The following is a 27,040-nucleotide window of genomic DNA, read 5'->3' as shown; positions in this document are numbered from 1 at the left end:
GGGGCTAACACAGCTTCCAGAGAGGATCTGTGCATCTGAAGCTGACAGAGCCAAGCCCTGATTTGTGATGCAGAAAGTCGGGATCAGTTCTGTTACCAGGGTCTGACAGGTGGGCAGCAGGGAATTTACAGAGGTTAAAGTATCCTGAGCAGCATCAAAGGCAGGGAAAGGAGGGGGACTCCTCCCCTCTACTCTGCCCTTGTGAGACCCCACTCACAGTGGGAGTCCAGCTCTGGGGCCCCCAGCATGGGAAGGATGTGGAGCAGCTGCAGTGAGCCCAGAGGAGGCCACAGAGATGCTCTGAGGGCTGAAGCCCCTTAACTTTAGAGAAAAGCTGAAAGAAAAGACTCTGGGGAGAACTGAGAGCCCCTTCCAGTGCCCAAAGGGGCTTCAGGAGAGCCGAAGAGAGAATGGGGACAAGAGGCTCGAGTGACAGGACAAGGGGGAATGGCTGAGAGTGCAGGTTTAAATGAGGAGTTAGGAGGAAATTTTTCCCTATGAGGATGAGAACCTGGCAGAGGTTTGCCAAGAGAAGCTGTGGCTGCCCCTGGATCCCTGGAAGTGCCCAAGTCCAGGTTGGACAGGGCTTGGAGCAGCCTGGGATGGTGGGAGATGCCCTGCCCATGGCAGAAGATTGGAACTCCATGACCTTTAATATCCCCTCACACCCCAACCATCCCAGGATTCGTTTTCTAAATCATCTTTAAATGAGTGTTTAAACCCAAGCAAAAACTTGGAGAACACTTCCCAACCCTCTAAAACAGAAGGATTCTAGCCCAGGGACTCCTCAGTGGGATGAGAGCCTGCAAGACTCTCAGGGGTGGGAGGCCTCTCCTACCAGGCCAGGAGGGTTTAAGGCTCCCCAAAACCAAGGTCCTCTGACAGCACAGTGCTCTGAATTCCTCCAGTGCCCAGGGAAGTGAAAGGGTACCTGGCTCTTTTCCCACCTGCTCAGGGCACTCTCTGGTTTCAGCCCTTGCTGCCAGAAGACACTGAATGAAAAAACAACCCTGCCAGCTCTTTGCTGCTCACTCCTCAGCCAAGGAAGCCAACTGTGTCCAGCAGGAGCAAGAACTGGAATGAGATTTTTTCACCCTTGCTCCGTTCTCCCACAGCAAATGCTCCCAATTCTGCAAAAATACAGATATTAAACACCTGCAGCAAAAGAACACTGAACCCATCTCTTGAGGTGGCTGCTTGAACCACAGTGGGGAAAAGAGGTCTGGCAATAGAGAAAAAAGGACTGGCACTGTGATCACCCCTTCACAAACAGCCCATGCAACTGGGACCATCTTTCACCAGAGCCCAGGATCATCCAAACCCAGATGAAAGGCTGGGCATGAACCTGTAACACCCACAGCCCCTAAGCAGGAGAGCAAAAATGAGAGAAAAAAGGGACATTTCTGAAGAAAGCACAAGGCTGCAGGAACACAGAGAGGCAGGCATATACAATGGTGGTTTTATTCATCACACCTTCAGGTCAGGCTGCAATTATTTCAGTTTTTAAAGTTAGATCCAGTCAGCAATTGAGGAAGAGGAAAAAAACCCCAAATAGTCCCTGTGTGCACAAACAATGCAGCTTTGAATAATACACAGTAAGTTTATTTCATATTAACATGAACAGTAAAAAGTGGACATTTTGACAGGATTTTACTTCAGGTCCTTTTCTTTATTCCTCTATTGTGTCCTTTTTGCCAGTCTCTTGTCCCTCAAATTGTGGATACTTTGCCTCAACATCAGCCCAGGTGAGAAAACCGTTGGCCAGGTCTCGGATGATGGCAGGAAGTTCAGAGATCTGCAGGAAAAGCCACAAAGACATAAGAAACACAAAGTCACCAAAATCAAAATGGATATTTGGGGATGTGGGCAGTTTTTATATCAGCAGTAGAACAGGTATAAGATATCTCCTGGAAGATCATTTCTGGGGAGAAAACCATTAATTAGGACACCTTAGATCAATCTGTTATCTGTTATTAAAGTGATCCAGGAAGGAAATGGTCGACCAAAGCAAGGTAATGTTCTGCTAGAGTGGGAAGGGAAAAAAAAACCCACAATACACACATCCAAAAGATGCTGTAAGCCAAGATTCAGCTAGGCATTACCTACTGTAAGAGCAGCACAAAAGAAGGTGCAAGTTGCCTTTGCTCCTCACAGCACACTGTCACAGTACAAAGGATCAGCCAGACAGCTGAAAATCTGCAGAAACTGAATGATAACAAAGTCTCCTCTCTGCTGGCTGGCAGTGACAAGTCACCCAGGTGACAAAGACAGAAGGGTGCCCTGAGGAAATGGCACTGCCTGTTAGAGCCAGCCAAACCGCAGCCAGCTTAGCAGCCCCAGGCACTGCAGGTGCTTCTGTGGAGCTACAAATCAGCCTCACAGGTGAGCACCATCTCCTCCTGTGCCTGGGGCAAAGGCCAAGCAGAAAAGAGAATCAGGGAGAAAAGAAAAACCTGAAAACCCCAAGACTGCAGATCCACAGCTGTGAGCAGGGGCAGAGCCCACCATGGAGAGGTTTTTGCTATTCCAGCCTGCACTATGGCCACACTGGCAGAGCACGCTTAGGGCACACACAGCTTTGGGGCAGTGGTTCATCAGCTCCTCTGGTGCTGCACAGGCAACACCAGCTGCGAGGCAAACTACAGTGTTCTGCCTTTTGGTGCTGGGGATTACAAGGAGCCCAGCCTTTGAAAGCCAGACACAACCCAGTCAATGCTTTAACTCAGCAGCCCTCACTTGGAAAGAGCCACTCTGGAGAGCAGTGCAATCAGCACAAGGCATGGCTTTCAGGGAAGATCAACACCTCTGCAGTCAAGAAAAACAAAACCTCCTGCTCACTTTATCAGCTGGGCCAGCATCTTCTATTGGACTGGTACCTGCTCCTGGGGATTTCCAAATTGCTACAGAGCTGGAGGCAGCTCCCACCAGGATTAGTGACAGATCAGAAGCAGCAGGGGATGTTGTCCCCAAGCCAAAAGGAGCACAGAATTCACAGAATAACTAGGTTGGAAGAGACCTTCAGGGTGACAAAGCCCAACCCATGTCCTAACACCTCAACTAGCCCATGGCACGAGTGCCACATCCAGGGATGGTGACTCCACCTCCCTGGGCAGACCATTGCAGCCCTTGATCACGCTTTCTGTGAAAGCATTCCCCTGACACCAGCCCGATTCCCGGGCTCACCTCGGCGCGGATCTGGCGCATGGAGTCGCGCTCGCGCAGCGTGGCCGTGTGCGGGCTGCGGTTCACCGTGTCGAAGTCGATGGTGATGCCGAAGGCCACGCCGATCTCGTCGGTGCGCGCGTAGCGCCGGCCGATGGAGCCCGCGGCGTCGTCCACCTTGTGCGAGATGCCGGTCCTGGTCAGTGCCTCGGCTGCAGGAACACAGCAGGAGAGTGACACACAGCACGGGCTCCCCTGCCCCAATGCAGTGTCAGCTTTGGTGCTTTTCAGACTCTGCACTGCCTTAGTGTGTGACTCTGAACTTTGTACAGTGTTACAATTTCTCTTCACAGCTCAGTGTGTTGGGTTGATGTGGCCAGAAATGCGTGTTCCATCCCCATCTGTTGAAGTTTATCTCCTAGCACATATTATCTGCTAATGGGCCATCTTTAAACCAGCTGGGCAATCATCTTTATCTTCCCACAGCCCATCCTCCCTCCAGGAGATATCTCCTGTTAATGGCCATTGAGTCCCAGTGCATGACTGATAAAATTACATCATCCCACTGGGAGATGCTCCAGCCAGGGGAGGAGCCAAGCCTTTCCTACCCAGATAAAAACTGAGATTTTGGACACCAAGGAACCTTCTTCTCACTGGATTCCAGAGGAAAGCCAGACCTTTCCACATCATCCCTGGAGCTTCAGAGGAAACTGCACCTTCTCCAGGAGCACTGCTGCAGCTGAACCACATCTGCCACTGCAGGAGGATGCAGCCACCATTGAATGGGACTGCTGCCAACACCCTGACTGACTGACGGGTGTCAGCTTGGATTCTGACTCTGTCAGTATTTGGGGATTGTTCTTTGTAATATTGTGTTTCTATTTTAATTTTCCTAGTAAAGAACTGTTATTGCTAATTCCCATATCTTTGCCTGAGAGCCCCTTAATTTCAAAATTATAATGGTGATTTGGAGTAAGGGGGTTTACATTCTCCATTTCAAAGAGAAGCTTCTGCCTTTATTGGCAGACACCTGTCCTTCAAACCAGGACACTCAGTCACACAAAACAATCCTTTTTCCAGGCCCAGAACCAAGGACACCATTACAGCTTCAGGCCCAAAAAGCGCAAACAGCAGTGAATTGAGGAGAGAATCCGTGAGCATAGGACTGCAGAACCTGGAGCTGGAATTGGACAATGGACCCCAATATGTGAATGGAGCAAAACTTATAGAAGTGTGAAAACTCATGACCAGGTGTCCCTCTTGGGTGTAGCCTCAGTCATGCTCTTGTACTGCCCAAGGTGTATCCTGTGAAGGCCTTTTAATAAACTTTATCCCTTTTACACTGTCTAGCCTCTGTTCCAAGTCAGCCTCTCTAGGCATCACCCCCATGAGGCACTGCCTGTCCTGGGTGCAAGCAGCATTTCAGAGCCCCAGTTTTACTCTGACAGAACATCCAGTGCTCCATTCTTTGTAGGACCACAGAGTCAAAGCCACCCTGCTCTCTCAGCTCTCCACACTGCACCACAACTCCCACCCAAGTGCAAAGTCACCAAGTTTTTCCCCTTGTCATCAGTGCCATGACCCTGCTTTAACTCCAAACACCAGCCTCAGTGTGCAGGGCACATCCAGGGCAGGGAGACAAATCCCAGGCAGAACTGGTGCTGACAGGAGTCTGACATGCAAGCCCTGTTCTTACCCTTCATCTGTTCCATTTTATGGCCCCTATCTTTCACCATGATGCCCACTACCAGTGGGCAGTTTGACAGAATGGTTGCAGGCTCAGTAGCTCTGGGACTGACTCAATAAGTTAGGGGGCCAATAAAGCAAAGCAAACTTTAATAACAAAACAAAAACCCCCACTGCTCCAGCTTCTCCTAAGCAGTGGGCAAGATTTATTTTTGACATAGAAGGAAAAAAAGTCATAACTTTTACACTCCAAACCAACACAGGGAAGGTCATGGTGGTGAGGTTTTTGAGTATGGCTGAAGAGTTTGATGGATACCCAAAGCTTGTGGACACTCAGCTGGTTCATGTCAACAACTCTCCCTGTGCATTTTGGAGAGCCACATGATCCCAGTGTTATTTTGAGAGATCTCTCTTCCCAGTGCACAGCCCCATCAGACCCAAAGTGCTTAACACACTTACATAATTCCTTGACAAAAGGCATGAATTCCTGATTCTGGCTCAGAGGAAGAACAGAGCACTTGAACGGTGCCACAACAGCTGGGAAGCTGAAGTACTGTGGAAAAAAGGAAAAGCACAAGTAAATATAAGTTCAGTGGTCAGACCATACTCTTAGGAGGTGAGAATAAGCCCTGATTGAGGCTGGAGGCAGGGTGAGTGTTCCAGGGGACTCTCTGGCCTACTCTAAGACATCAGTGGTGACATCTCACACAACTGGAACAGGACTGGTTTTCTTCAGCCTCCATTCCCCCTTATCTCCTGACAGCTAAATGTTACCTCCCACCAGAAGAGATCCATTAGAGCCCTCCTAAAGAAATTTAACCTCACCTGAATGACAGAAAAATTAAGGGTGGAGGTGTCTTTCCAGGACATTTAGTCTTATGCATAGTCTACTCAAACTTCCTGTTTGAGACCCTACACACATGGAGAATTTGCAGCAAAAAGGTTTTTAGAACCCTTCACAGACACCCTCAGAAAACAAAAATGTGATAGAAGTGAGGGAAAAATAATCTTTCCTGGCAATCAATAAGGTATAACAGGGACAGAAGCAATGCATGTGAGATGTACCACAATATAATGCAGCCCAGGCTGCATATAGAAAGTAAATGGGTACTAGAAGGAAGGTAAATCCAGTATTTTGTATTTCAGGAGCAGCTTGGGATTCAAAGCCAATTGTGTCCTAATTCTGAGCTCCTGAATCTTGCTCCCCTAGTCATAAATGTACCACATCCTGTGGCACCCAGAGACACAAAGAAGCACTTTTATTATATTTCTTATTAATGAACAAAGTCCAGGAGCCAGGAACAGCAATCAGGAAGCAGCACCAAGTTTCCAGCCAGCTTCTTGTGGGCCACCAGCAATGGCACAGAGCACCACATGTGGGCACTGACTGGAGGAAGTTCTACATGTAACAAACACTTCCCTTGGGCCCCTGCTACAGCAAAGCTTCAGGCCAAGGTTTTAGGGGTGTCCAGAAGCAGAGAAGGCTGAATTTCACAGAGAACTGAGTGAACAGTTAGTCCATTGTCCATCCTGCTGCACAGAAGTATGATTCCAGGTAAACAGCAGAAAGAAAGGAAATTAAACACTGAAGATCTGCCTTTCTCTCAGCAATGGAACACTGCCAAGTGTGGATCCAGGAGGAATTCTCACCTCCTTTCCATTAATCCAGCGAGAGCCTTGTGCACACATGGCTCCAGAATGCTCTCATGTAAAACTAACATGTACTCTGGCAAAACCAGCAATTCCACACCTCACCTGGGCTTCCCCATCTCTGCTGGGCATTGTGCAGTGTTATTTTAGCCTCTCCCTGGATGGCAGGGGAAGGCAGGAGGCTGCAGCTGGCCCAGCCTCAGGGCACTCACCGTCCTCTGCTCGTCTCCTTCCCGGACGCGGAATGTGTGCTCAAACACTGTGTACATGATCCTCCCAATGCCAAACGAGGGCTCAATGACATTTGGGATGATTTCTTCCACTGGAACACAAGATAACACACACCACCTTTAAAAATGTGTTTAGGCACAAGAAAAAGGTGTGGTCGCTGATGTTGTCTCTCTGCTCAGAAGTTCTGGTTGTGTGTAGATGAGGACATGGAAATAAAAAATTAAACATTTCTGCTCTAAATACAAACACCTGAAACAGAGATTTGGACTTAGCTCATGTACAGGATGTATTTGGGCTGTAGAAAACAACTGAGGGCCCTTTCTCTAGCTTCTTTGAGAACTGAATTCATGCATTTTCAAAGTTTCCTTCTAGCCCCATTTCCTGTATCAGGACAAAAGCTCTGTGGAGGTGCAGTCACTGACTTTCCAAAAGCCTTCCTACTCTTAAATTTCAAGGCAATTACATTTGGCCTTTTTCCTATGCTGTGTTACAATATTAACAGGACAATGCTACCAATGAAGTTCATACTCGAAGTGTATCCTGATGATGATCAAACAACAAAGCATCAAATTTACCATGTAATGTTTTCTGAAATCTCTTCACAGTAACCATGTCCTTTGTTAATAGAAAAGTTTTCCCTTCAGTTTCAACAGTGAATTCCCTGCAAAGGAAAAAGAAGTAATTTAAAAACTAAAGCAGTGAACAAACAAGTTTTATTTCCTTAACTGCATCACTTGGTTGACTCTGAGAGTGGGATGACAGAAGCAGGGAAAATCCCAGAGATGAAAGAAACATGTAGCATACCCATTAAAAGAAATTTGCATTAATAATAAAATTACTACATTAAAAGCAACCATTTTCATAATCACAGTGACCTTGGCTGTGACTAACAGCCTGAAGCAAAGTCAATTGGGAAAGTCTCAGGATGAAGCTTATACACCAAAGAGAAAAAGGGAGGCACACAAAGCAGGCACTGGACTATCAATAAAACCAGGGATATTGCTTGTAACTCATCCATTGAGCCATTTCAGGGAGATTCTGGATAGACTGTTTCTTCCCTGCAATAATTTCTCTGCCCATTTTGAGTGCTACTGGTTTTTTCTACATTTTCACATTCATAGAGATGTGAAAGAAATCAATTTTAGCTCAGGGGAAAAGAGAAAGATGTAAATGCTACCATTCTGTAATGTATTCATTGATTCTACACCTTGGACCATTTCAAGCAGGAAATTAAGTTTATTTTTTTGTTACTGCACCATTAGCTTTCTTCTAAGCTGTTGGCCTGCTTCAGCCAAATCTGACAACTGTAAAGACTTCTCATATTTTCAGCTCCTGCACGTGTTGTTAGGAAGGCAGGTCAAAGAAAATCATACAAATTTCTGCCACAGTAAATCAAAGACTGTAACAGGTCCTAAAGCAGCTCACTAAATACTAGAGGATACTCATCAAGTTTTTATTTTAATTTAACTATTTTGTTCCACTGGTCACAGAATTATTTTAATAAAGTTTTAAGTCAGTCCACTCAAACCAGAGTGGGGAAGCTGGTAAACAATTCCCATCACACTGAACTGCTTCTCTTCTGGAATGATTTTACTAAAGCCAGCAGCTCATTCCCACACAGACAAATATTTATGTGCATACACCCAGATATGCTGATGGGTGACCAGCAATGCCTGGTGAGAGGGACAGCACTCACACACCTCAGATGACCCACACAGCCTGCTCTCACAAAGAATCTGGTTCCAGTGGCCCAAAGAAATGCAGCAGCCCTTTGGAGGCCACATGAGGTGTCAGAGGAAGGTACCCCACAGAGCCAGCTCACCCTTTCTCGTTGAGCAGCTGCTCCATCTCGCTGATGTAGCACTCGTCACACATGGAAAGGTATTCCATCACCACCTTGGCATCCTTCTTGTAAGCTTTGCCAATGGCTCCCTTATTTGCCTCAAACTGAACAATGTTGACTGTTCTGTACAAGGCAGTTAAGGAGCTTGTGAGGGAAGAATGCAGGGCCTGGTTCCTTCATTATGTCCAAGTTAATTGCTACAAAACACAAAGACATCTCCTCCACTACTTGGATGAAGGAACTCCCCTCCAAGAGAGGAAAGGAGTAACAAATGCTCAGGTTCTTTCCAGGTCACTTCCCAAAGTCATGCTGGCCTGTAGTTGTAGGTTTCCCTGTTAAATATACAGATGTAACTTGAAATAGAGCTGTGCAGATCTCCAAGACATCTCCCTGTCCAATCCCTTTCCACTTGAGGAGAGGCTGGTTTATTCTGAAAGGATATAGGTTCTTTGAGATGCTTCTCAGCTACGAGAGGAACTTTGGTGGCACGGGCATGGCAGGAAAGGTCATAGCAGGAGCGATCAGCACAGCCAACAATCTCAATCCAACCCTGAAAAAACAAAACTGGAAGCTTTCACCAACTCACTTTTTTGTCCACTTAACCATCAAATCTGTTTATTCACCCTTAAGCCCTCCCTGCTCCCATGACTGTTTTTTCTACATAATTAGCTCTGTTACAATAAGCAGCCCTCCCTCACCAGTTGCTCCCTCATTTGAGTGATTCCATTTGTTTCCAGAGGAAACAATCAGTCATCTACCCAGTGCCTGTGTTCAGGGCCAGCTTTTCCACATGGCTTGGCAGAGCACTGCCCTGTGCCAACAGCTCAGGCTGGGGCCAGAGCACACAGTCCTATCACTCACATGCCACAGGCACACAAGGCATCATGTCCCCAAGGCTCTGCTTGGCATGGGACACACAGCAGGGAATCAACCACACTGGAATGGCCAAAAGCCTGGCTTAGGAGCTGCTACAACACAGATCACATGCAAGGGAAGCTCTTAATTCAGTATTTCAGCATGTATGGCAAGGAGGAATCTGAGAACACCATTCACACTGGATTGGTGAAGCAGCAAATATAACCTCCCTCTGGATTTCCTAACAGACAATCCCATGTAAGACAAGGCTCAGCAGCTGCTTCCCACTCACTGTCACATCAGTGTGGGATGTACAGACAGCCAGATGTTGTCTGGTTTTCCAAGCTGGAGTGATATAGAAGGGTGTCAGAAAAGGTGTGTGAACAGAAAAAATCCCTGTGCTTGACAGTCGTGGTGTTCCAGGGTACTTTGGAGGATTTTTACAGAAATTAAGCTATGAGGGTGTTACAGCTACTTCTCAGAAAACACAGAATACAGGTTTATGTGGTTGTTCAACCTGGAGAGGAGAAGGCTCTCCCAGTGTCTAAAAGGGCTCCAAGAGCTGGAGAGAACTTTGGACAAGGCCATGGAATGACAGCACAATGGGGAATGGCTTTAAGGCAGAAGACGGCAGGTTTAGATTAGATTTACATTAATAAGAAATTCTTCCCTGTGAGGGTGGGGAGGCCCTGGCAAAGGGTGCCCAGAGCAGCTGTGGCTGCCCCTGGATCCCTGGAAGTGTTTAAGGCCAGGCTGGATGTGGCTTGGAGCCACCTGGGATAGTGGAAGGTGTCTCTGCCCATGGGAGGTGGGTTGGATCTTTAAAATCCCTTAACCCACACCATTGTATGCAGCAATTTCTAGAATGGATTTTAAGCTACTCAGACCACTTCCCTTCTTACAACTGAGTGCTGCAAGCTGATATAAACATTTTTGGTCAGAGTTAAGTAACAAACCAAAGCATGGCCCAGCTCCCAAGGTGTTCCTTTCACACCCCTGGAATTGCTGTGCTCACTGCTGGGTTAGACTGTTGAACACCTTGCTCTGTGAGTGCTGTCCTGATCACCATGACAAGGCTTGAAAAGTTGAATAATCTTATTTGCATGGTGTGGCCCAAACATGTCCAGTTTTGGGCTGGCTGGAAAGATAGGCTATGAACTTGTGGAAGTCAGAGGAAGCCACTCCTTCAGTCACTTCTCCAGGTCTTTTCTATATGAAGACAAATCACTCATCTGAGCTGCAGGAGGTTTGGTTTTTTTCTAATCTTAAGTTTGGTAGAATTTTACTGGCTGCTATTCCTCTAATGTGCTGTAAGAAAACATCACTAGTGATAAGTCTAAATCCAACCAACAATACATGAGGGGAAAAAAGGCATTCAACAAGGCTTGAACAAAAAAGCTCTTAATGACTCAGCAGGAAGATGAAAACAAATCCTTGAAGAATTTTTCTTCCAGCACCAGCTGTCTGAACTGGCATGAGTGAACTCATTTCTCACAGCATGTAAGAGGGAAAGGAAGAGCAGGCATTCAAGCAGGAAGCAATCTGCCCTGGAATAACACCTCCAGCAAAACAAATCCTTCCCCACCGCTGTTAGAGATTACAGTCTTTGGAAAGCACCAGGCTTCAGTTTCCTTTAACTCCAGATGAAAACTTGACCAGTGAAGTGTCCCCAGGCTACTTCACGTTCCAGCAAAGGAGCCTGGACCTACCAAAGCAGCATGAACAGTTCATAAACTTTGTGGAGGGAGCTGGCCTGCCTCTTACTCTTGGATTCAGAATACTTCAACTGCATTGTGTGTACTCAGACCAACGTGGAGCTGGACAGACACATCAGACCCACAGCTCTAACTTCAAAAAGCCAGGAATAAACCAGACAGGGGTTTCCCTTGCTGTTTCCACTTTGCCCACTTACATAGGAGGTTTTGGACTCTGCATCCCAGCAGTCACAGGCATAATGAGCCATCTCATTCTCCATGTGCTGCCGGAAGCGCAGCTTCTCCGGGGACACGCCGACCTTTGTGAGGAAGAGGTAGATTCTGCCGATGAAGTAACCCAGAACCGAGTTATTGATCACACCCTGCAGGGAGGGAAAAACACCCATGTCAGTTCCTAAGGAAGCCAAGTCATGATTTGTTGAGCTTCTGCAGGCAAGCTGACGTGTTATAGACAGAACTTGTGGTTAAGTTCTGTCTCCCCTGAGCTGTTACATCTCTTCAAATTCACCCCGAGCCACTGGCACCATCTCCATCTGACCAAAATAGTGAGTTACTGTCACTCCAGCACTCACACCCACTGGTTCTGAGGATCACCTACTTGTAAATACCCCACTGTATGCAGCAGTGCAGTCACTGGCATTACAACAGCTGTACCCTACAGCTCACAGCTGCAATACAACAGAGGGGTGGTGTTTGGTGGCTTGTTTTTTTTTTTTTTGGCTCCTGTTTTTGGGATTTTTTGCTTTGTTTATGTTTTTAAAGGCAGTGTTTTGGTGTTTTTTTGGTTTTGTTTCATTTGGGGGTTGGAGGAAATGGGGTGGAGGAGGTTGGCAAATCAACCCATTCATAACTAGATGAATCAGGTAATGATTCATCTCATTATGCAAGTCACATACTCATGGGGGTCAGTAGCTGAATGTGAGATTCCCAGATACTGCTAGTATTGATATTCCTTACTGTCCCTCTTTGCTAGCTAAGCGTGAAGTTTAGCTTCCAACCCCAGCACCACTTGTACTCTTCTGGTAGCAAGGGCCAGGCCTTGATCTCAGTCTGATTCACTGAAGAGAATCCACTCATAAATCTGGGAGCAAATCCCAGCTGGCACCAACACAACACAAACTTTGTGTAAGCCCAGTGCAGGGAGCTGATCCGTGCCCTCAGTCCTAGATTCAGAATATTTCAACTGCATTACATGTGCTCAGACCAACACAGGACTGGGCAGACACATCACTCTGAGCCCTAATTTTCAAAAGGCAGTTTGTAACTTAGCCTTGAGAGGAATTGCAAGGAGCAAGCTGGGTGTGCCTGCAGGGGAAGGTGAGGGAGGTGAGGCAGGTGAGGAAGGTAAGGGAAGTGAGGCAGATGGGGAAGGGGAGGAAGGGGAGGAAGAGGAGGGAGGTGAGGGAGGTGAGGAAGGGGAGGAAGGGGAGGCAGGTGGGGAAGGGGAGGGAGGTGAGGGAGGGGGAGGGAGGTGAGGCAGGGGAGGCAGGTTACCTGCTGGACAGCGTCCCCCAGCCGCATGACGTGTGCAGACTGCCCGCTGACCTGGGCCTTGGCCGAGTACAGGAGGATGTTGAGATCTGCCACATTCTGGAACTTGGGGTGGTTCTTCTCACTGGGGTCCACAAAGTGCTCGATTTCTGCCATGGTGAATTCCCTAGTGAAAACAAACAAACACACATTAAATATTTTATAAAGCAGCCTCTCACAGCAAGCCAGTAATTTAAAATCATATGCAGACCCAGCCAGGAACATGAACCAGTCTCATCACTTGATTTAGTTTCATCTTCAAATTCCTAACAAAATTTTCTACAAATTAATTTAGAGCTCTCCAGGCCGTGGTTAGCACCACTGTGAATGAGAGCAGAGAACACCACCTTTGGAGTACTTCCAGATTTTTCCAGACTGCTGTGATGCCCATATTAGAAGCAGTTGTTCCTTACAGGGTCTACTGATTAAATCAGTAGCTTTAACTCATGTCAGAAGTGCCAAAAATAACCAGGTGAGGTGGTAATTTCCTGAAAATAATAATACTGCTGCACACAGCAATGGCATGAGTTCTGTTTTAAGAACTTGTCTTTAATATGTCCTTACTCAGAGATTGATTCTGAGTCTTCTTGCTCGAAATCATTTTCCACTGAATTAACTCATTATCAAGAACCTTTAAAAAAGCTCTAGGTAATCATTAACTGTAAATCACAGCCATCAGGGTGTAATTTGCTGTGATTGCATAATAACAGTCTCCAATAAATGTGCCACAAGCATATCATTTATATTTGACTGAAAATTATTTCAACGAGAGAAGTTCTCATTTCCAGATGAGCAAAACAGAACAGGAGGACTGAGGAAATTCCTGAGTTCCCTCTCTGCTAAGGATGCCATGGCCTCTCAGTGATATTTATGGCACCACAAAATAATCAACTGCTAAGTTTACAGCATGTACTGCCTGTACATGGGAGTTCTTGTTTCAAATTATATAGAAAATACTTCCAATTAGGATAGATCAGTCTAAACACAGAGATTATCCCTAGTGAAAGGCAATAATCACTTTTATCCAAAGACAGAACTGAAAGTAATTCCCAGTAACCCTGAGCTTTCCAGCTTGACTGATCTTGCGACACAAACACTGGTCCTGAGTCAGGTTATCTCCCAACTTCCTCTCTGGAGCAATCTGCAGGACTGAGACAAGGAAATATTGCTGCAAGGTCAATCACGTTTTCATTTCAGTTTCAAAGCAAACTGCATTAATATAATTGAACAAGCAAAGTCCTGTAGAGAAAACAGCTACTTTTGACTTTTATGATTCTTTTAGACTTCAATGGAAGCCAAATTCTGTCAGTGAAACTGAGTTTATGTCTAATATAACTGTTTCAGAGATTCCACTTCTCACAAGCCAATCTTAGAATTCTGTACTTAAAACCTAAACTGTGAGTTCATCTGTAAAGCCTGAGACTCACCAGACACATAATCAGGATTCCTCTGGGAGAAAGCACTAAAGTGAAACAATCCTGCACAAACCCTGGAACAGAGGGAAGATGCTCTCTGCTCCCTGCTCCCCTCCTGCTGAAAGAGAAGTTGGCAGTACCTCACTCTGATAAGGCCGGAGCGGGGTGAGATTTCATTCCTGAAGGAATTCCCAATCTGGGCAGCAGCAAAAGGCAATTTGCCTTGGTTAAACTCCAGCAGACGTTTGAAGTTGAGGAATATTCCCTGTGCAGTTTCTGGCCTCAGGTAGCTGAAAGAAGATGGGGGAGAGGAAAAATCAGGAAGATTTAAGGGTGGGGAAAGCAAGGAGAAAGTCACAATTGCTACAAAACTTACAGGTGAAAGTTCTTCTCTTGACACCTTTAATTTCAGACAAAAAACAAAAAAATTAAGCAATAGACTAAAGGGGAAAAATCTTCACCTCCTTCCTCAAACAGGTATCCTGAAGTAGGTTTTCTACAGCCTGGAGACCAGCATTAACTGGCTTTATGAAAACTACTCCAACCAGCAAGGGCACAGCTGGGATCTGTATTTTGGGTGCTTTAAGTGTTTTCATGATCCTCCAACAGCCCCTTGTTTCTCCTATCTTTCCAAAGACTCCAAGGAATGCTAACTTCCTACAGGAGGCTGGGACTGAAAGGTAGGGGAAGGCTACTCCAGAAATTTTATTTTCATTCCAGATGATCTCTAAAGCAAGGAGAGTGTGAGCAGAATGAAATTAGCACCTACCCAGGCATGTTCCCTCCAGGCCCAATGGAGGTCTTGAACATCAGATTGAAAGAAACAGGAGGGGACAGGTCATTCCCAGTGACAGGGGACTTCACATTGTAGTTCACAAAGAGATCTGCAAGCTCTTGCTGGCCGTAATTGTCCAACTAATATCAAAACACAAGAGAATTATTTTAATTACTAGACAAGGGAACAGGAATGAATGTCCTCTTTATCTTTTACTGAGCATGATCTACAGCTCTGAATCACCTGCCCAAAATATTCCCTTCTAACCTAAATTTTCAAGCAAGCTGAAGTTTGAACCAGTGATAGAAGAATACACTTTGCACATTTGCAAACCCATTTTAGTAATAGGTCTGGGATTTAGTCATACCACAGGAAGTCTGAACTTAAGAGGGGGTGTAAAGCACAAGAAAAGTCATTGGGACTGCACACCACCCACCAGAACAGATTCTTTTGAACAGATTCTGCTAAAACATGGGGAGCTCTGTCTTGGGAGCAAAAAAAAAACCAGCAATGAGAAGACAGCTAAAATTTCTGCAGGGCTTTGTTTGCATTCATTTCTCTTTCTTCTACTGCATGAAACACAATGTTCAAGCTATGCATTAGATGCCCTTTCAGAGCTGTTCTGCATTTCTAGTTGTCATGATCTTTCATACATCAGGAAAAAATTCAAAACCAGAATATAAAAATACTCTATTAATAGAGAGACTTCCCTAAAGGATGGTCAAAGTTCAATGCTGTAGTGTGGAAAACCTAATGACAGCTGCTCAGTGATGCAAAACACTGACAAAAAAAGTTTCTCTTTCTGGAAGGAAACATTCATTCAATGCATGGCTTTGGAAGCATTTATCCTAGAAGTCATGAGAACAAACATTAAAAACAAAGAAAAACAAAAAAATAAAGGCAAATGTTTGTACAGTTGTTCAGGAATGTCATCTTGAGCACCAACTATTCTCATGGTAAACACAGGAAAAATCTTTGTGGGGTGCCAGAGACAGAGGAACAAATCTCAAGTGATTCAAAGCCAAGACAATTACAGAACAAAGCAAATCAGTGCTGAGCTGACTCAAAAGAGCCCTGACAAGACCTTTGACCCATCTCTGTTCCTTTGTATGACAACCCCACAGAAGAGATTGACAAATGTAAGAGCTTCTTGCCAGGGTATGAAGTGAAACAGAGCAGATCAACTCCATGACTGAGTTTCAGTCCTATCAGCCCAACACTCAAGAGATTCATTAATATAATAGCAGTAACTCTCCAAAACAAGGAGGGAGATGTGATTCTCCAGCAAGCTCAGAGTATTTATTAACAATTGAATTTTCAGTATTTGAGAGGATCTCTGGGATAAAGACTTCTGAGCATCTTCAGAACAAAAAAGGACCACTGCCTCTGGACTCTGTTACACACCCCTCTCCCTGGAGCAGCCACCTCCCCATGCAGCACCCACCTGTGTTAGAACATTTTCCATTTCTGCCTTTTTCTCTGCTGTGCACTTCTTGTCAGACATCAGTTTCTGCAGGTGAGCTGTAAGAAAAATTGGTCATGAGTTTATATTGCAACTCCATCACTGACCTCAGTATAAAACAGCTCAGGAGGATCCCTCAGCATGAGTTAAGTGATATCCACAATTTGTCCTGACAGTGTCCACCAGGGTAATTCCAGTCATGCAGTGGTGACCTACAGTTCACTGTACTGGTGTGCCACAGGGAAAACAACACATTCTTGTCCAGTTCCTTTCCAAAATTATTCCTCTAAACACAAGCAATGGCTTTGTAATCCTTTTCTTGCCTTCTGTTATACAGACTAGAAATTAAATGTCTGATCCCAAGCAGCAAGGCTGATTTTATTCACACAAGTAGGTACAGAGCTGGTACATTGGGGTTGAACTGCATTCCACCTTACAGCACAACATCCTCCCTGATGTAACAAAGGCACACAGAGATGCCAAGACTTCCCACTCCTCTTTGAAAAAGCAATCTGACTTTTTTTAGGTCAGTAACAGCTCAGTTTGGCAGTAACAGCAGGTGGCTGTTCACAGGGAGACACTTGTTGATGAGGCTGCTCAGCAAAGGAGGCAGACGTTGGATGGGCTTCTTTTGAGGTTTTTGGTTCTTTTTTGACAAAAAAAATCTCAATGAATATCATGAAAACTGCTTTAATGCCAATATAGATTGTTCTGCATACTTGAATTTCAAGGACAAGGCTCAAAAACCAAAGTGGCACAACTCACTTAAGCAGAGTGGAACAATCCTTCCATTCACAGTGGAGCTGCACATGAGAAAGTTTTCAAACAGGCTTCTTATTTCTGATATTCCTTTGCGTGACTTTCTTGGTTTGTTTTTCCAAACAAATTTTAATAACCAGGAAGAAGTGTGACTTTGCAAATCAAAGAAATGCCTGAGGTCTATTTCTAAAGTACACATGAAAGTCATCCACAGCCATATCACTGACCTCTCATAGGAAAAACACACTCTGACCCCTCACAGCATCAATAAACTGTTTCTCAGTACCTAAAAAAGCAACTGAAATTCAGGAAAGCTAAGACCAGAATGCAATGGAGTACAGGAATCTTGTTATCTAGGGAATCCTTGGCTTAGATGACACAGTGATCTCTCACAGCCAGATGACAGTGGATTTTACAAAAAGGGACACAATTGTGTTTTCACCAGAGATCCTGAACCTCATTTGAGACACTAACAGAACCTATGGGATTTTTGGTATGGTATGATTAATTACCTGCAAATAATAACTTGAAAGTATGAAAGACTGGCTACAACAGCAGGCTTTCCTTGAGAACAATTCTCTTTTCTAGTGCTTGTACCACTGCAAGAAATCCCCAGGCCACCCTAGCATGGAACAAAATCAAACCTTTTAAGAGGTGATCAGCACGGAAACACTCCCCATTTTTCACATCTTTCACCATGAAGTCAGCAAACTTGTCTACATGGCCAGAAGTCCTAGAAGAGATGACACAAAACAAGGAATGTGACAGTTGCCACCAGACAGCCCCAGGTCTGTGTGATCCCAGTGGACAGACCTTTATCAGAGTGAAATCCTTCAAGAACTGCAGGCTCACTCCTGCTTCAGATTGCAGAGTCACGTTAAACAGCATCACCCCCCAGAAAATATGATCTGTGGGAAGTATCAATTCATCTAAATCTTAAAATTGTCACAAAGATGACACTTAATGCTTTCAGGAACAGCATCATGATCAAAACTAGATATAGCTGCAGTAGTGAGGAGTAACCAGTAATTCAGGTGAAGATAATCCCGGTATTTTATATCTCAGCTGTATGAAAGCTTCTGCCCTTTTTCTTGTCTTCTTAATCTTTTAGAAAAAGAAATAATGACAATTTCTTACTTAATGGGACTGCTAGGAGGCTTTGAACTCTCCAATGTGAGTGCCACTGCTTTCCCTGACTTACAGAACAACAGCCTCTCACACTGACCTGTGCACTTGTACCTAATTATGGTATGAAACTGGGTGACCCAGACTCAAGATCCCTGTGGATAATTTCACAGACACTGTGAAAGCACCTATGACCAGAAATGACATGCTGCAGGTTTAAAAAAAAAAAAAAAAAAAAAAAAAAAAAAAAAAAAAAAAAGACCCATATTTACTTTAGAACTGGCTCAGGCGTGAGCATGGTGCAGTCAATCTCCAGGATTTGCTCCTCCTGAATGAAGTGATGTCTCCATGCTTGGATGATGTTGTTCTTCAAAGCACACCCAACAGGCCCAAAGTCATACAGACCACTGACTCCTGCAAAGAGGAAAAGATAAAAAAGAAGTGTGGGATCATAGAAAGCTGCACTGTTTAGAGGAGATATCTTCCCTTCTCAGCATTTCCATCAATTGGTTTCATTTCATGAGCATGAAGCACAGTTCAGCTGCAGAGCACTGAGGCCTCAGGTAGTGACAGAATCTAACACTGATAAACTGCAACCAACAACTCTAAAAACCACATTCCCCCCACCAATGGATTCTGTTTTGGGAAAAGGTTTGTGGGAGCAATCTATGTGAAGGATATTCTTCTGAATACAGAAGAAGTGATCATGCATGACCTGGAGCAGTGATATTGTTATATATCTGCAAATTATCTGTAGCTGCAAAGATTAAAAAAAAAAAAAACATCAATAAAAAAACTTAAGAGTGTTTAATTTAGTAGCTAAGGTGAAAGAGCAGTAACCATGGAGGCACTGTGCTGCCTCCTGAGATGCTCATATTAGCCACCTGAAGAGGTTTAACAGCCACATTTATTCACCTGTACCATAAAGTTCATTGGCAAAGTTCAGTGAGGGAACAAGTTCTAAAGGTCACAGTGGGTTTGAGCATTATTGCTCCCCTTGTGGGACATTCACTTTTGAGCTGGACTCCATGATCCTTGTGGGTCCCTTCCAGCTCAGAATATTCTGTGATTAATTTGCCAAAAGAAGCTCAGGTAGAGATGAATGGCTATAAATAAGCTGATGATCTCCTTGAGCCCTCAGCAAAGACATCTTCTACCAATGTAATACTCAGGACATGCATCCTTAAAGTCCACTCATTTCCCTTCAGAGACCACAAGACAAAAATTGAGCCCCTTCCCAACCCAGACACTTCAGGAAGGGGGAATTTTTGAGAGGCTTACAGACTCAAGCAGGAAAGTTTAAAGCAAATTAAAAAATAAAATAAAATCTGGTATGCCATATTAATGTAACACTGCTAGAGTGCAGCATTTCACCCAGCTAGAAAGATCAGAACATTAGCCTAAAGGGATTAAAATGCACATTTCTTCAAACCCATACCTCCATAAATAGAAAAGGCTTGGTCATAGAAAAACCTCCTCTTGAGAGTGTCTTCCATCTTAGCTCTGTCCACGATGTCATCTTTGGGCTGTAAGGCCAGCTCCTGTAACAACACCACCAGTTAACAGCTCCTGATTTGGCAGGAAGAGAAATCCTCTTCACCCACCACTGTGAGTCAAAAGTCTGCAAAAAACCACTTTGAAGAAAAGGCATCCTGTCAACATCCTCATTTTCCAAAGAGGAATCTTCCCACTGAGATTCAAGAGCTCAGGTTTGAACATCATTGTCTGAATGCAGCATTTCAGACACTTGAGGTGGACTCATGACCTAACTTTCCCTGAGTGAGTTATCCTCAGCTTTTTTCACAATCACTGAAAAAAAAAAAAAAAAAAAAAAAAAAAAAAGCCAATTTCCAAAGCAATTCTGATCTTCTTCCCTCTCCTGACTATGAAAAGAGCTTCAGGTGACCATCTCAGATTGCACACATCTGACTCTTGGCATATATAAACCTTTCAGTAAGGTGTTCCTCACATGAAAGAATTTTGACTATGAAGATTACAAGCACCATCATCCTCATGCTCTGTCAAAGGGACGAATTTAGGAATTTGTGCAAGGAAAATCTATTTGTAAAATTTAAGTCTGCACTCAGAAAACTTGGGAGTGCATTAATGTCCAGACAAGATACTGTGAAAATGTTTAAGAGCAGACTCACTATTTTATCTGAAAACCTGTGATTTTTGCAATCTAATCCATTAGTGAGGTCAACAGACTTCAAAGGTTTCCTTCCAGGAAGCTGTTTTGATAATTAAGGCAGAGTTAAGCCCAGAAGTTCAATAAATTCAGATCCTCCTAAGTGTCTCAGACTATCATTTTGAAAAGCCTTTGGGTAACAAAAAGTTCTGTGTGTCCATTTATTTCAAACTTCCCCATTTCTATCATCTATAACGACAAATAAACATGGTCTAATTTTAAAAGTACTCAGCTCTGTGTACTCAACTGCTCCACCCTGCTCAAAGCTTCAAATTCAGAGCTGCTCTGACATCTTCAAGCATGAACCACAGGGCTTGAAACCCACCACTGCTGCCTTCCCCAGAAGGTGGGACTGTGATCCTTGCTGGGAACAGCATCAGGACAGAAACACTCCCAGGACTGGAGTGCTGCACTCCCAAGGAGATGCTGCAAGGTCACCCTTGCACTGACAGCCCACACAAATTCTGTAAGTGCTCAGAAACCTCCCCACTGCATCCTACAGGCACCCTCCAACACAGAGGTGGGGCTCACAGGGACTCCAGGACTCCTCACCTGCCTGCTGACACCTACAGGGACACCAGGACCTTTCATCTGCCTGGTGACACCCACAGGGACACCAGGACTCCTCACCTGCCTGGTGACACCCACAGGGACACCAGGACCTTTCATCTGCCTGCTGACATCCACACGGACATCAGGACCCCTCACCTGCCTGGTGACACCCACAGGGACACTAGGACCCCTCACCTGCCTGGTGACACCCACAGGGACACCAGGACCTCTCACCTGCCTGGTGACACCCACAGGGACACCAGGACCTTTCATCTGCCTAGTGACACCCACAGGGACACCAGGACCCCTCACCTGCCTGGTGACACTCACAGGGACACCAGGACCCCTCACCTGCCTGCTGACATCCCCCCAAGCTTCTGAGGGTTGGTACACAAAATTGGGAAAACATCTAGACAGCATTTCCTCCAGGATGACCTAGTTATCAATGCAGGTTTCATGGAATGGTTTCAAAGCCCAGTCCCTATGCTGAATACTCAGTAAAAATGACATTTTCTTGGGTTCAAGGTATGTAAACAGGCAGCCACAAGGCCAGACCTGGCACAGAGCAGCACCTGTTCATCCCATGTGACTCTGTAGGGTCAATGGGTTTCAGTTCAGCTGAACTCACATCCTCACAGTCAGGCAGCTATAAGAAGTGTATTTACTCATGAATTAATTTATTTTTAAGAGTACCACCCAGACACAATTACAATCATGTTTACAGGAAACAGAAATTAGAAAAAACCTAAGTGAATCTGCACAACTGACTGATTTTAAGCTTCAAGAGTTTCTTTTTGTTGTTTCAGTCTGGGAAGGGAAGCTCACAGGATAAGAAAGGGTATTTTACTTCTTTATTAATCTAAAGATAACAAACTCCAAGTTCCATCAATTAATTTGCACAAAGACTTTTCAGAGAATGTTTGCATTTAAAAAAGGGGACACAATTTTACCTCTAAGGCTGAGAAGAACTACAGGTTACTTGAAACATTTACAAAAACTTTGTTACTGTAGCAAAATGGGCAGTTTCTAAATAAATACATTCTATGACAGGGAATTTCAATGCACAAAGACTCTGAAAATCACCACAGTGAACAGCATGTGCTCTCACTCAGCACACAAAAAATCTATATAGCAAACAAAGATTAGTGAATGTACACTCAATTTCAGCTTTGATTACTGGGCAACCTGAACTCATATGGATTTGTTTCCACACTGCTTTAATGCTAACAGAAATTAGTGTAACAGGTAAAGAATGAAATTGCCATTAGGTGGAAACGTGTTAAAACTACTTCAGAGGTGATTCAATCTAGGTTTGTTTAGACCAAACCTGCAATAAGGAATTCAGAAGAGATTTCAAGGCTTTTCAGACAAAACTGTGGAGCTCAGAATTTCATTTCCAGACTCACCTTTGCCTCTAGGACCCTCTTCCGAGCTTTGAGCTCTGCTACAGCTCTGTCTATGTCCACCTGGGGAGCCTTCTCTTCCTTCAGCTTCCTCACCAGCTCTCCCTAGGAAAAAAGAACATTATAGATTCATTCTTTGACACAAATGAAACCTCTCCTTGTTCCAGCTCCCCTGGCAATCCAAAAGGAGATTTTTGTCCAGCCTGCACACAGGTCTCCAGAGGCTGTGAGGGAGAAACACACTTCTAAGAGTTAGCAGAGCAGACTTCATTAGGGAAATTCAACCACCCCACACAACTGTAAAATCACAGACCTGCTATTCAGCCCTCCTCTATGTGCATCACATTTCTACAAATTCCTGGTTTCTGTCTTTGAGGATGCACTAAGTGGATTCTCAGATAGTGAACACAGGCTTTGTGCCCTCCTTCTCCTTCTGCAAGGCTTCTCTTCCTTCCACCCCTTCCCTTTTCTTCAAAGCTTATGACCATTTCAGACTTCTTTTCCTCCATTCTACCTGATCAAAACTGGCCAGCAAGGACACACATTTTTAGATCAAAGTCTCACAGAAGACAGATATTTGCAGCCCAATGTCTAAGCAAAGAAAATGCTGCATTTTGAGTGAAAAATGTTATCTGAAAAACTGTTCAGTACTTTAAGATACAACAAAGTCAACAAAAAAATAAAAATATCCTTTAAAAAACCCCTCAAAGCCTAAATACTTCAGAGCAGCAAAACCCTGTAGTGGGTTTATGGGAGGTCTTGAGTCAAACCACCACCACCTTGTTACAATGGCACACAGGTCTCTGCCTTGTGAGGATGATTCTCCTCTTTCAGCCCAGGGAAGTGCTCAATCCCCACACAACCAAAAGGGTTTTTTTATAAACATGATCCTCAGCTGTCAAACCCAGCTTGCTCCTGGATAAATTAACTAAAAGTCTTCCTTTGAGTGCACCCTTCTTCACCAAAACCAGGATCTAGCTTGAATTACTGAGAAGGACAAAGGTGCTGGAGGAAAAAGCACAGATATGTCAGAGCCACCCCAAGTGGGATGTTCTAAAAAGAAGATGCTCCAAGTTCAGCATTTTTCTTGCACCTTGCACAGCTTGAGGAAAAAAAAAAAAAAAAAAAAGGAGGAAAAAAAAATGAAGAAGCCTCCACAGAGATTACAACATTTTCACAATACCAACTTTTTAACTTTTTCTCCTAAATCCTGAACTTTCCTGACATAAACATTACAGGCAACTGAGAAAGCAAAGAAAAGAGAATATACAGACTGCCACTCTGTAATCAGATTAGGAAAGATAAAAGTGCTCCAGAGACTGAGGGGTTCAAAGGCTCATTTTATTAATAAAAGGATGTCTCCAAGGACTGCATTAAAACACACACAAGAAGAAGGAAAAGTAAGAATCCTGTCAGGATTAACCCCATCAGCTACATGAACAGAACAAATCTGCTTCTTCCTTCTTGTTAACTACTTAAACCAAAACATGAAAGTTTCACTCTGGGGCTGAGGACTGCAGTTGCCATTCCTGGGTAACGTGGCAGAGGGAGGGATTTGATCTGGTGTTTTTTTCTTTTAAAGTAGTAAGTCCAAATTGCCTTTGTTGAGCCGGGGGGGTCAGCAGTGGAAAAACATCAAGACAGCAGCAAAGCAGCTCCTGCTGACTCAACAGAGCCCTCACCCTGCTCACTGCTGAGCATCCAAAAGCAGCACACAGCAACTCTTTGTCTTGACCTATAAGTAAGAGTGCTCAGACATACGCAAGGAGAAGGGAACAAAAACAAAAACACAACTGAAGCAAACAATTATGCCTGCTGACAGGACTCAATCTAATTAAAGCTCCAATCTCGAGCCCTGCCCAAGAGGAGGAGTGCACAGCAGCACTCGATGTGGCAAATTTTGCTGCAGCTTTGTCCCACAGACCAGCAAAGCAGGGAGGGATCCACCCCTGGATCACGGCAGCTTATTGCATCAGGCACTGCTGCAGGAAGATAGGCTGCTCCCTCTCCATAGGCTGAGTCCCTTAGGTTTAATTAAACCACTTCTGGAGCTGCCAGACACAGACTCCTGCATCCAGAGCCATCAACCACCCTGATCTTTGTTATTCCCTTCCTTTCCTCCCGTGCTAATATCTCCGGGAATTACTACAGCCAGTAGTACAACACAGTATGTGTGGCCCCAGCTGGACTTTTTTTTTTTTTCCCCTTGGCACCCCACACCCCAGTTTTAACCCCTGAACAGAAGGGGTCCGTCGGTACTCACAAGCAAATGACAGCACCCAGGATTTTAAACTAAATAAATTGGCTGGTTCTAGAGATCATGGCTTTATTTACAAGCAGCTCTCTTGCCAAGGCATTATGCTGTACAGTGATTCATAATAAAAACTCACTGAAGTGCTGGCATAATTAGAGGGCCATAAATCCACTCATTTAATGGGGAAACACACACACAAATATGCGAATACAAGGGACACACGCATAGCTCTGTGTGCAGCTAAGGAGAATAATATGGATTCAGGCACTTAAAGGAGGGACACAGGGGACACACGGGAACAGGTCTGGCAGGTGGAGAGGAGAAGGAACTCCTCAAGATCCATTACCTCACACAGCCAGAGTGCTAGGATTTATTCAGGAAACCAAAAGACAACCAAATCCTTCTCAGGTAAGAAGGATGATAAAGGTAAAAGGAAAGGGGTGGGAAGAGAATGCGATGCAGCCCCAGCTAAAAGGACACATCACCCACCTAGATTAATCAGAATGATGAAATACGTAAAGGAGTTACCATCCCTTACTGCATCAGGCAAATATGCAACTCCAGAGAACGTCATTCGCCTCCGAAAGCCGGCACGAGCTCCAAGGGGGGACATCACCGCGTGACCCCCAAGGGACGAGGGGGCGTTTCACAGGGGGGACACGAGGAGGGTACCGAGGCAGGGTGTCCCCTCCCGGGCACAGCCAGCTGGGGAGGGGACACCAGGTAGGCTGAGGCAGCGATCCAGCCCTGCCAGGCAGCCCCGGCACCGCGGGGAGGGCGAAGAGCCACGGGGGAAAACCCACCCGCGATACCGCCCGTGCCTGAGGGGCCACCCCGCTCCCGCGGGGACACCGGGGGGACACCGGGGGCCCCTCCAGGCCAAGACCCCTCAGCAGGGCGGGGGGGTCATCCCCGGGGCACCTCCCCCAGCCCGCCCGACCCCCGGGCGGCACCCCCGGCGTTACCTGCTGCCGCACCGCGTTCCGGAGCGGCGCCAGCAGCGCCTCGGCCTGCGGGCCGTCCATGGCGGGGGGGGCGGCGGCGGAGCGGAGCGGGCGGGCGAGGCGGCGCAGCAGGGCGGGCAGGACGCTACGGGGAAGCGGCATGAGGAGGAGAAGGAGGAGGAGCGGCCGGAGCGGTGCCCGCCCCCCGCATGATGAAATCGCGGCCGGGGTAAAGCGCGGCGCGGGTGCGAACGCGGCACTTTCCGCACTGGGCAGCGCGCCGCAGATTCGGCACGGGGCGCGCGCGGGGCCGCCAGGGGGCGCGCATGGGGAGCGCGGCCGGCCGGGCGCGCGCGCGCGCATGCGCACAGGCGGCGGCGGCGCCGCTGCGCGTTCCCGCGCGCCCTCTCCGTGAGGGGAGCGCTGCGCCCCCGCGCGGCGGGAGCGGGAAAGGCGGCGGCTGCCGCCACCTCCCTGAGGGGACAGCGGGCACCCCCAAAGTGCGGCTGTCCTCACGCCTATGGTGGGAAGTGCTACACCCTCCTGAGTTGTGCGTGGGGCAGGGTGACGCCTGCCCCGGTCCCTCAGGTAACACGTCACCCCAAAGGTGTGGCTGTCCTTGTGGCTGGGGACACCCCGCTGTCCCTGAGCACGCCCCCGGCCTCGCGGCGGGGTTTGTGTGTGGCGGCAGTACTGCACCTCCCGTGGAGTGCATGGGGGAGAGTGGTACCTGCTCCCCCTCAGGTGACACACATCACCCCAAAAGTGTGGCTGTCCTTGATGCTGGGGACACCCCATTGTCCCTGAGCATCTCCACACCAACACTCGTGTCCCCCTGCAGCAGGGTGTGTGAGGCAGGGTGGTCTGTCCCCACCCAGGTGACATGTCACCCCAAAACTGTGGCTGTCCTTGGGGTTGGGGACACCCCACTGTCCCTGATCATCCCCTCGGCCCCACAGCCACACCGCACCCTCCCTGCTCAGTGTCCCCTTGTCCCAGAGCCACACCCCAGCCTTGGGGCAGTGGGGGATCGCGGGGGCTGAGTGGGCGATGTTGTTTTTTCAATAACCTCAGTGCTTGAGCTCCAAAGGCTTTGTAGCTTTTGGGCTCGGCGCTGTTTTGCTTTGCGCTGCTCCCTCGCTGCCGGGGCTCTGCAGGGTGGGTTTAGGGCTGTGGGCAGGAGGCCAAGTCCTGCTTTCCCCAGCGTGGGGGGTCTTCCCTGGCAGCCAGGCCAAGCAAGCCCACCTCAGGAGAGCTTCCCATCCCCGGGAGTTAAACCCTCTGTGGAAGAGAATCCAAACACTCGTTACATAAAACAAAATTTAAGGCAAATTTTGGGGGAAAAAAAAAAAATACATTTCCCACACATGCTTTCCCCACTGCCCTCCTCCTCCCCACCCTCTCCCCTTCTACCCTTCCCACTCCCAGAGCCGGGAGCATCGGCACTGATGCAATGTTGGCGTAATTGGAGTATTCAGGCTATTTTGTACC

The 27,040-nt window shown here is 46.3% G+C and overlaps 1 protein-coding gene across 1 annotated transcript; it reads right to left on the bottom strand.

The window, feature by feature from the left end:
- Nucleotides 1-1,445: 1,445 nt before the first annotated feature.
- GARS1 (glycyl-tRNA synthetase 1) lies at nt 1,446-25,743 on the bottom strand. Its single transcript, XM_056484623.1, has 17 exons — nt 25,571-25,743; nt 22,355-22,456; nt 19,647-19,749; nt 18,481-18,622; nt 17,728-17,816; nt 16,307-16,383; nt 14,857-15,002; nt 14,228-14,377; nt 12,637-12,799; nt 11,340-11,504; nt 9,015-9,122; nt 8,552-8,697; nt 7,305-7,390; nt 6,711-6,820; nt 5,308-5,401; nt 3,184-3,374; nt 1,446-1,795 (listed from the first exon to the last, which is right to left on the bottom strand). Exons 1-17 carry the CDS (start codon nt 25,709-25,711, stop codon nt 1,670-1,672), a joined length of 2,139 nt encoding a protein of 712 aa, XP_056340598.1. The 5' UTR covers nt 25,712-25,743; the 3' UTR covers nt 1,446-1,669.
- Nucleotides 25,744-27,040: the final 1,297 nt, after the last annotated feature.

The sequence above is a fragment of the Oenanthe melanoleuca genome, chromosome 2 (assembly GCF_029582105.1).
Source record: "Oenanthe melanoleuca isolate GR-GAL-2019-014 chromosome 2, OMel1.0, whole genome shotgun sequence".
Taxonomy (NCBI): Eukaryota; Metazoa; Chordata; class Aves; order Passeriformes; family Muscicapidae; genus Oenanthe; species Oenanthe melanoleuca.
Note: the sequence above shows the minus strand (reverse complement) of the source record. Positions and strands in the feature narration are given on the sequence as shown.

Excerpts from the sequence above, each read along its gene's own strand:
- GARS1 (XM_056484623.1), bottom strand. The coding sequence starts at position 25,711 with ATGCCGCTTCCCCGTAGCGTCCTGCCCGCCCTGCTGCGCCGCCTCGCC. Across the intron at positions 18,623-19,646 it reads AGCCTTTTCTATTTATGGAG|GAGTCAGTGGTCTGTATGAC; the intron begins GTATGGGTTTGA and ends TCCTCTTTGCAG. Across the intron at positions 16,384-17,727 it reads TGCTGATCACCTCTTAAAAG|CTCACCTGCAGAAACTGATG; the intron begins GTTTGATTTTGT and ends TTTTTCTTACAG.